We start from the raw sequence: 9,977 nt of genomic DNA, 5'->3' as shown, positions 1-9,977 counted from the left end.
TACAGGTACTGGTACTGGTACTGGTGCTGGTGATGGTACTGGTGATGGTTTGGGTACTGATACAGGTACTGGTACTGGTGCTGGTGCTGGTGCTGGTACTGGTGCTGGTGATGGTACTGGTGATGGTTTGGGTACTGATACAGGTACTGGTACTGGTGCTGGTGATGGTGATGGTGCTGGTGCTGGTGATGGTACTGGTGATGGTTTGGGTACTGATACAGGTACAGGTACAGGTACTGGTACTGGTGCTGGTGATGGTGATGGTGCTGGTGCTGGTGATGGTACTGGTGATGGTTTGGGTACTGATACAGGTACAGGTACTGGTGCTGGTGCTGGTGCTGGTGATGGTGCTGGTGCTGGTGATGGTGCTGGTGCTGGTGATGGTGATGGTGATGGTGCTGGTGCTGGTGCTGGTGATGGTGCTGGTGATGGTGATGGTGCTGGTGATGGTGCTGGTGCTGGTGATGGTGATGGTGCTGGTGCTGATGATGGTGATGGTGCTGGTGATGGTGATGGTGATGGCGTTGCTATGAATGAAACAGACATTTCTGTCTGATTTGAAAAACCTTATCTCAGCAGCTGTAATTTCTGTTCAGTATGTTAAAGGTGAGGCTCCCCACACTGTTATATGAATGGATGAATGAACGAATGAATGAACCAACAAATCTAACCTTTCAGTGTGTAAATGCAGCAGCACTGACAGACACACACTCACAGGTATGAACAGAATCACTGATACAGTCTGAACAAACCAGGATCCAGGTCTGAGCTTCAGTTCACATCCGTTAAACTTTAAATGTTCACTTCAGAAATAAAACACCTGTGACCTGAGGGAAGTTTAAAAACCAAGTTTAGAGTCCTGCAGGTGTGTGTGAGCCTCCCTCCTGCAGGTGTGTGTGTGTGTGAGCCTCCCTCCTGCAGGTGTGTGTGTGAGCCTCCCTCCTGCAGGTGGCGCTGCGGCAGCGCCTCCTCTCTCCGCCGCCGCTTTATTTTCCCGCACAGAAGAAGAAAGCAGCGGAGGATGAAGCGGAAACAAAGAGATTCGTGCAGATTCTGGTAAAAATGAAAAGGCAGTGAAATGAAGGTGGAGCTGCGCTGAGGACCGACCCGGATCCTTGTTCTGTCTGAACCACAGTCAGATTCATCATGGTGAGTGTGAGCTCTGTTCACAGACGGATGCTCAGGCTGATGGAGAATAACGGAGCAGCATCACAAACACAAACACATGATGTACAATGTGCAGAAAAGTGAGCGGAGTTTGGTTTGATGGAAAAACGAACAGTGAAGGAAAAAACGCAGAAACACGAAAAACAGCGTCGCTGAGTTTTTTTCCATAAATCTGAAAAATTGAAATTGGTTTAAAGTCTCTGAGTCGATCTGGTCCAGAGACCCGAGGCCTGGACCACGAAGCAAGTCCAGCACAGCCAGGACGTGTCTTCATTATCTGTCTTCACTGAGTCTAACACAGACCGTCCTGCATCACCTGGACCATGAAGCAGGTCTGATGCTGGGTGGAGGCCCTGACGTCGATCACCTGTGAATCAGACAAACTCAGATTTACCTTAAACATGATTCTTGTTTCTTATAATGAGATGTTTGTTTGTTTGTTTGGATCAGTCTGAGGCGGCAGCAGAAACAGAGCGAGGCCCAGAGGAAGAAGAGGAGGGAGGAGGAGAGGGAGATGAAGACGAGGGTAAAGAGTCAGGAGGAGGAGGAGAAGGAGAGGTTGCCATGGAAATCCCCAGTGCTCCTGTTTACTGTATCTGCAGGAAACCAGACATCAACTGTTTCATGATGTAAATAAACCTCCGCTAAATATTTGTCAATAAGAGCTGATGGACCGACACAACAGTGAACACTAACCTGTCTGTCTCTCCTCCTGTCTGTCTGTCTCTCCTCCTATCTGTCTCTCTCCTGCTGTCTGTCTGTCTCTCCTCCTGTCTGTCTCTCCTCCTGTCTGTCTGTCTCTCCTCCTGCCTGTCTGTCTGTCTCTCCTCCTGTCTGCCTGTCTGTCTCTCCTCCTGCCTGTCTGTCTGTCTCTCCTCCTGTCTGTCTGTCTCTCCTCCTGTCTGTCTGTCTGTCTCTCCTCCTGTCTGTCTGTCTCTCCTCCTGTCCGTCTGTCTGTCTCGCCTCCTGTCTGTCTGCCTGTCTGTCTCTCCTCCTGTCTGTCTGTCTCTCCTCCTGCCTGTCTGTCTGTCTCTCCTCCTGTCTGTCTGTCTCTCCTCCTATCTGTCTCTCTCCTGCTGTCTGTCTGTCTCTCCTCCTGTCTGTCTCTCCTCCTGTCTGTCTGTCTCTCCTGCCTGTCTGTCTGTCTCTCCTCCTGCCTGTCTGTCTCTCCTCCTATCTGTCTCTCTCCTGCTGTCTGTCTGTCTCTCCTCCTGTCTGTCTCTCCTCCTGTCTGTCTGTCTGTCTCTCCTCCTGCCTGTCTGTCTGTCTCTCCTCCTGTCTGTCTGTCTGTCTCTCCTCCTGTCTGTCTGTCAGAGGCTGTGACAGCTGCACTGAGTGGTTTCATGGAGGATGCATTGGTGTTTCAGAGAAAGCAGCTAAATCCATCAGAGTCTGGTACTGTCCGTCCTGCAGAGGTCAGTAAGTCTCGTGTTCAGAACCCTGAACCCTGAATGGATGCTGTGATGTGATTCCACTGTTTCCTCAAACTAAAACACAACTGTAGTTTATTTTGACTCAGTCCCACACACACCGTATGTGGATTAATCCGCTGCTGAAAATAGTTCCCAGCAAAGTCCCAGTTTGCTCCTGTTTGTTTGGTAAAAACCAGTGAGCAGCGGTTTGATTGAAACGCTGAGCCGTTTTAAAATGACTCTTTTTATCCGTGAGGTGTTTTTAAAGATTTACATCTCAGGGCCGAGAGCCTCAGACAGGAAGTGCTGGGAGACGGACTGTCACACTGCTCATCTGAATCTGAACGGGAGATTTGTTGAAGGAAACAAAAAAATAGATCAGCAACAGAATTCTAGTTTAAAAACGTGTGTGTGTGTGTGTGTGTGTGTGTGTGTGTGTGTGTGTGTGTGTGTGTGTGTGTGAGTGAGTGAGCAGTGAAACTGCCTGGACGATCCACTGATACTGAACATCACAGAAACTTCCCACAAATCTGCAGCAACTGACCCTGAACGACCACTCAGTGAAACCCTGATGACGCCTGTTAGCATGTTGCCTGTTAGCATGTTGCCTGCTAGAATGTTGCCTGTTAGCTGTGTGTTGTGCCCACAGACAGAGACTCCTCTTTGGAGATTAAGTTCCGTCCAAAGAAGACCAAGGAGAAGGAGGAGAAAGAGGCGGAGCCGGACAGAGACGACAAAGCCGATGGAGATGGAAGCTCCACCCCCCAGCCCAAGACTGACAGGAGGCGGGGCTCACAGGTAACCAAGCAACTAAAGTGGCGGGTGGCAGGGCTCCCAGGTGGCCTGATATTCAGGTGTGTGTTTCTGCTGTGTGTTTGTTCAGGCAGCAGGTCACAGAGACGCTTCACCTGTTACACAGCTGAACTGACGCTTCAACTACTTTTATCGTCAGTGAGTTCAACCACTTTAACTGATATTAACCTGCTACATGACAACTGGCAGCAGACATGTCAGTCGCTTTCACTGTGAACAGTTCAACTGTTTTCACCTCTGAACCTGTGGAATGCTTTTACTCCTTACTCTGCACAAGACTCTTCAACTCCTTTCATGTTTGGAATCAGGCTGCTGCAGCCATGCAGCGTGTATCTGTTTACTGTGAGAGGGTGAGTGTGTGAGTGGGTGGGTGAGTGAGTGGGTGAGTGGGTGAGTGAGTGGGTGAATGGGTGAGTGGGTGAGTGAGTGAGTGAGTGAGAGAGTGTGTGAGTGAGTGAGTGAGAGAGTGTGTGAGTGAGTGAGTGAGTGGGTGAGTGAGAGAGTGTGTGAGTGAGTGAGTGAGTGAGTGAGAGAGTGTGTGAGTGAGTGAGTGGGTGAGTGAGTGGGTGAGTGAGTGAGTGGGTGGGTGAGTGAGTGGGTGAGTGGGTCAGCGAGTGAGTGGGTGAGTGGGTGAGAGAGTGTGTGAGTGAGTGGGAGAGTGAGAGAGTGTGTGAGTGAGTGAGTGAGTGAGTGAGAGAGTGTGTGAGTGAGTGAGTGGGTGAGTGAGTGGGTGAGTGAGTGAGTGGGTGGGTGAGTGAGTGGGTGAGTGGGTCAGCGAGTGAGTGGGTGAGTGGGTGAGAGAGTGGGTGAGAGAGTGTGTGAGTGAGTGGGAGAGTGTGAGTGAGTGAGTGAGTGAGTGAGTGAGTGGGTGAGTGAGTGAATGAGTGAGTGGGTGAGTGAGTGAGTGAGTGAGTGGGTGAGTGAGTGTGTGAGTGGGTGAGTGAATGAGTGAGTGGGTGAGTGAGTGAGTGGGTGAGTGAGTGAGTGGGTGAGTGAGTGAGTGTATGAGTGAGTGGGTGAGTGAGTGAGTGAGTGAGAGAGTGTGTGAGTGAGTGAGAGAGTGTGTGAGTGAGTGAGTGAGTGGGTGAGTGAGAGAGTGTGTGAGTGAGTGAGTGAGTGAGTGAGAGAGTGTGTGAGTGAGTGAGTGGGTGAGTGAGTGGGTGAGTGAGTGAGTGGGTGGGTGAGTGAGTGGGTGAGTGGGTCAGCGAGGGAGTGGGTGAGCGGGTGAGAGAGTGGGTGAGAGAGTGTGTGAGTCAGTGGGAGAGTGTGAGTGAGTGAGTGAGTGGGTGAGTGAGTGAATGAGTGAGTGGGTGAGTGAGTGAGTGAGTGGGTGAGTGAGTGAGTGTGTGAGTGAGTGAGTGGGTGGGTGAGTGAATGAGTGAGTGGGTGAGTGGGTGAGTGGGTGAGTGAGTGAGTGGGTGAGTGAGTGAGTGTATGAGTGAATGGGTGGGTGGGTGGGTGAGTGAGTGGGTGAGAGAGTGTGTGAGTGGGTGAGTGAGTGAGTGAGTGGGTGAGCCTGCCTCAGTGTGTGATCTGTCTGTTTCAGATCAAGCGCTCAGCCAGGATGTGTGGGGAGTGCGACGCCTGCCTGAGGACTGAGGACTGCGCTCAGTGTGATTTCTGCAAAGACATGAAGAAGTTCGGAGGTCCGAACAAAATCCGACAGAAGTGTCGACTCAGGCAGTGCGAGGTCCGAGCCCGGGTGAGTGATCGGCTGTTACAGGCTGTTTTTTGCAGAACACATTTTTCTGACGTTCTTGTCGAACTGCGTGAGAATCTGTGATCAGCATGAACGGTGAAAGGATGAGGGGAGGGGCGGCGCTCGCTCAGCGCTGGAGATCCGTCACAGCTGGATTTCCTCTTATTGGACGAATCTAACAGAGGAAGTTTCAGCAGCTGTGACAGGATGAATGTTGTTTAGTGGAGTGTGAACTGATGAGTCGATGAACCACTGAAGAGGAAGAAGAATGTTTTCTGTTGAGCCTCTGAGTTTGATGAGTCTCTGGATCGTCCCACTGCTCGGTGCTGGACTGCACTGTATTCAACAGTGTTTCTAATATTGTGACTCCCACCTGGTCCACAGGTGTTGTATGGGACTGGATTAGCTTGTACAGGTGAACCTGATCAGGTACAGGTGTTGAATGTGACTTGATGTTAATGATACGATTGATGTTTTTCTCGTCTTTGAGCAGAAGATGCTTCGGGTCAGAGACGAGGAGATGACTCGGAGCGGTGGCAGGGGGCGGGGCATCCCGAGGAAAGGGGTGGGACATCAGACGGAGGAGGAGGAGGAGGAGGATGAGGAGGAGGAGGGGTTCAGCGAGAGCGAACTGGAGCTGTACAAGCAGTACAAAGCTGCCGGTTACAGAGACCTGGTCAGTGTGTGAGGGAGCTTTTTTAGCCAATCAGCTGTCAGAACAGGCACTTCCTGTGGTTTGATGCGTCTTCCTGTCGCAGGTGTGGCATAGCGAGGAAGAGGACACCCAGTCGGACTCTCTGAGGAAGAAGGCAGTGAAGGTGAAACACGTGAAGAGGCGGGAGAAGAAGATGGAGAAGAAGGTGAGGGTTAGGTTAGAGGACTGATGATGTCACTGATGATGTCACTGACACACCTGTCCTGTCCTGTAGAAATCTGTGTCCGTTCCGAAAGAAGAAGTGAAGCCTCGGCGTCACAAAGCGAAGCAGCGTCACCGGGAGCGTGTGCGGCACAGCGAGCGAGCAGGAGAGGGCGGAGTCAAAGAGGCGGGCGGGGCTCTGAGGCAGTGTCTGGGTCCTGGATGCATCGAACCGGCGAGGACCAACTCCAAATACTGCTCTGAGGACTGCGGCATGAAGCTCGCCGCCAAGTAAGTCTCAGCTAAGCTGTGTGACGTGAAGACGCACCTGAATGACACCAACGTTTGTCTCTGTCTGTCTCTCTGACTGCGTTTGTACTGCTTTCTCTGCGTCTTCATGTCTGTATTTGTCTCTGTCTCTGTCTCAGTCGGATCTATGAGATCCTGCCTCAGAGGATCCAGCAGTGGCAGCAGAGTCCATGTGTGGCTGAGGAGATGGGGCGCAGACAGCTGGAGCGAATCAGGAGGGAGCAGCAGGCGGCGAGGCTCCGCCTCACGATGATGGAGAAACGCTTTCATGAGCTCGAAGGCATCATCGCCAACGCCAAGCTGCAGCAAGTCCAACACCACGAGGAGGTACGAGACACAGAGACAGACAGACAGAGAGACAGAGGGACACAGAGACAGAGAGACACAGAGACACACACAGATACAGACACGACACGTGTGTCTGTTCGTCCATGCGTCTGTCCGTCTGTGTGTCTGTCTGACCTGTCTGTCCGTCCCTGTGTCTGTCCGTCCCTGTGTCTGCCCGACCCGTGTGTCTGTCTGTCCTTGTCTGTCTGACCCGTGTGTCTGTCCGTCTCTCTGCAGGTGACTGAAGGTGATGGTGATGATACAGACCTTCAGATCTTCTGTGTTTCCTGCAGTCACCCCATTAACCCGAAGGTGGCGCTGAGACACATGGAGAGATGTTACGCTAAGGTTGGTGTACAGAGTCAGGACATGTGTGTCCACCAGATGTCCTAACAGCAGAAAAGCCCTTACTGTAGGTGCACCTGAAAAACCCCAGTTCCAGGTGTTTGGTGGTGGGAGGTGAATGAAGGCAGGTGACAGTCAGAGGTTTTAGGACGTGGCTGCTGCTTGAAGACAGTCCCCTGGTGGACGAGACGGAGGAGGAGCAGACCTGTTAGTGTCCACTGGTCCCTCCTGATCTGCACTGACCTGCTGCAGCTTTACCCTCTGATGTGCACATGTAGAACTACCTGTTACTGTCTGAGCTGTGGCTCAGGTGGTGGAGCGGTTTTCCTCTGACCACAGGGTTGGCCGTTCGATACCCGGCGTCTCCGGTCTGTCTGCCGACGTGTCCCTGGGCAACACACTGAACCCTAAGTTTCCCAAAGCATCTGCTGGATGATGAGGTGTAATATTCCTCTGCCACTGTTTATTATTTACTCTGTTTTGTCACTTTCTAAGTTGTTTATTTGTTTATTTGTAGCTAATTTTATTTATTATAATTTAAAAACAATAAAATAAAGATCAGTTTGGTTTTATTCAAATAGCTTCTGCCAGTAACAGGAAGTGATGTCATGTATGACCGCATCAACATGATGACATCACCTGACTGCTGGCGTCTTGCAGCAGGCGACACTCTTTGATATGAAACCACATCAGGCGTCAGTGAAGTGAAGAACCACCGGAGAACCACCGGAGAACCAGACCCTCACCACAGAGCTTTGTCTGAAACATTAATCACACCTGTCTCTCTCTCCTTCTGTCTCTGTGTCCAACAGTATGAGAGTCAGACATCGTTTGGTTCCATGTACCCGACACGTATAGAGGGGTAAGACACCTGTCTGTCTGTCTCTCACCTGTCTGTCTGTCTTTCTGTCTCAGTTAAATTGAATGATGCTGGATTAAAACCTGTCTGTCTCTCACCTGTCTTGTCTGTCCCTCAGAGCCACCAGGTTGTTCTGTGATGTGTATAACCCTCAGAGTAAGACGTACTGTAAGCGGCTGCAGGTGCTATGTCCTGAACACTCCAGAGATCCAAAGGTACGTCTCCGTCCTGTACACGGGACAGCACCTCACACCGCTCCTCCTCTGTGTTGCGCTCACCGTGTGTGCTGGGCCGTGGTTTGTTGGTTTAATGGCAGCAGGCAGAGATCCGATCTGATCTTAGATCATCAGAACCAGATGTGATTGTGAGATCTGGGCCCAGACTGAAGACCGACTGCAGACAGACGTGTCAGAGACTGCGCCCTTTAAACTGAACTAAATGTTTCGACTCTGTCAGATTCTCTGTGTGAACATCTCACTGAACCTGGTTGAATCCAAACCTTTGTTCCAGGTTTTTCCTTTGTTTTTGTTTTGTTGTTTTTTAAAGAATAACTATAAAAACTGAACCTAACAATATTTCATCCTGTTTGCTAATAATAATAATAATAATAATAATAATAATGATAATAATAATAATAAGAGGGGTGTGTCCGTCAGGTCCCAGCGGACGAGGTCTGTGGTTGTCCTCTGGTTAAAGACGTCTTTGAGCCGACCGGAGAATTCTGTCGCGTTTCCAAGAGGAAGTGTAACAAACATTACTGCTGGGAGAAACTCCGCCGAGCCGAGGTCGACCTCGAGAGAGTCCGAGTGGTAACCAACTAAAATTACTCCTCATCAGCTTTAGCATCCACGTTAGCATGGATATTAGCCGTGACTGGTGTCCATCATGTAATCCCTCACCTTCTCTCTGTCAGTGGTATAAACTGGACGAGCTGTTCGAGCAGGAGAGGAATCTGAGGACAGCCATGACCAATCGAGCCGGTTTATTGGCTCTGATGCTGCACCAGACCATCCAGCACGACCCAATCACTACAGACCTGCGCTCCACCAAGGACAGGTAGACAGGTGGAGACAGACAGACAGACAGACGGTATAGAGAGAAAGATAGACAGGTAGATTTATCCCCACGTCCCTTGATGGATTTGGATGAATGGTCCAATCGTCTGTTTTATATGTGCATGTTAATATTTCAGTCTGAGATCACAAACCAACAAAATGCATTGTGGGAAACAGAAGCACATTGCATTCACTAAAAATAAGGGAGACCATGTCTCATCATTATGACTCATATGATGGAGATCTTCATGTGAGGAGGTCGTCTGTGTGAGTTCTCACTGCTGCAGCTGAACCACAGGTTTCAGTCAGAAGATGGTTTTGTTGAATGAGACTCTTGTATTGTTAATGAGTCTTTGCATCGTGACGGTGAGAGTGAAATAGGGAAGTAGAGCTAGTTTTGCTGTTACTGTGATAGAAGCACTTTGTAACTCAGATCGTTTCATTTTCAGATCCAGATTTTGTAAATGCCAGATGTTTTTTCTTGGAATTACAAAATAAGGATTTTGTTGTTGATGTAGTTGTGATGAGATACAGATTGTGATTCAGAGGAAGGATCACAGATACAGAATGATGACCTTCCTCAGCACAGTGTTTCCTGCTCATTCATCTGATCCCAGATCAGCTCAGTCGTCAGTCCGAGGCCATAAACCTGAACCACTGACTCCTGTAACTACTAATGATAAAGAACAAACAGTATTAACACTCAGCCGTGAGGTCTCCTGTAGAGCTCAGGTCTCAGACCCACACTGCACACTACGTTACTACCACCCTACCCACAATCCACTGCAAACCAGCCCCGGCACACTGACAGAGTGTTCCTGCAGGTGAACTGACGTCAGGCCCGGTTTCATTAAAGCACCGTGAAGGTGCGTGACTCACACAGGAACACTACACGCAGCTGACACTCTAACATGTTCAGGTTTTATTGCACTTAGTTTTTATCCACACTTTCTTTTCTCTGCATCCTTTTATATCTGTGTTTTTATACTTTATTATTTGTTCATATCGTTTTCATTAAAAACTGATGATGTTTTCAGATTTCTGTGTTTTTACTGTTGTGCAGCAGCTGAATGACACTCAGTGTTATTATATTGTTAGAAACACGGAAACAGTTTCACATTTACAAAACACAAAA

General features: G+C 49.7%; 1 protein-coding gene across 2 annotated transcripts; it reads left to right on the top strand.

The window, feature by feature from the left end:
* The first annotated feature begins 1,012 nt into the window (after positions 1 to 1,012).
* cxxc1a (CXXC finger protein 1a) lies at positions 1,013 to 9,880 on the top strand. 2 transcript variants are annotated; one of them, XM_041053421.1, is made up of 14 exons: positions 1,013 to 1,149; positions 1,618 to 1,796; positions 2,482 to 2,582; positions 3,229 to 3,377; positions 4,939 to 5,094; positions 5,585 to 5,767; positions 5,850 to 5,951; positions 6,021 to 6,238; positions 6,376 to 6,583; positions 6,821 to 6,931; positions 7,741 to 7,790; positions 7,906 to 8,002; positions 8,444 to 8,596; positions 8,701 to 9,880. In XM_041053421.1, the coding sequence occupies exons 1-14, from the start codon at positions 1,147 to 1,149 to the stop codon at positions 8,845 to 8,847; spliced, it is 1,857 nt and encodes a 618-aa protein (XP_040909355.1). In that variant the 5' UTR covers positions 1,013 to 1,146; the 3' UTR covers positions 8,848 to 9,880. The 2 variants fall into 2 exon arrangements, with proteins under 2 accessions (XP_040909355.1, XP_040909345.1); XM_041053411.1 differs by lacking the exon at positions 1,013 to 1,149 and adding an exon at positions 1,200 to 1,499.
* The last annotated feature ends 97 nt before the right edge of the window (positions 9,881 to 9,977 follow it).

This window comes from Toxotes jaculatrix, chromosome 2 (genome assembly GCF_017976425.1).
Source record: "Toxotes jaculatrix isolate fToxJac2 chromosome 2, fToxJac2.pri, whole genome shotgun sequence".
Taxonomy (NCBI): Eukaryota; Metazoa; Chordata; class Actinopteri; family Toxotidae; genus Toxotes; species Toxotes jaculatrix.
This window is presented reverse-complemented; position numbering and strand designations above follow the sequence as displayed.

What these genes read in the sequence shown, in the direction of transcription:
- cxxc1a (XM_041053411.1), top strand. An exon ending in AAGTCCAACACCACGAGGAG is followed by an intron (nt 6,584 to 6,820) that starts GTACGAGACACA and finishes GTCTCTCTGCAG; the next exon opens with GTGACTGAAGGTGATGGTGA. An exon ending in TACCCGACACGTATAGAGGG is followed by an intron (nt 7,791 to 7,905) that starts GTAAGACACCTG and finishes TCTGTCCCTCAG; the next exon opens with AGCCACCAGGTTGTTCTGTG.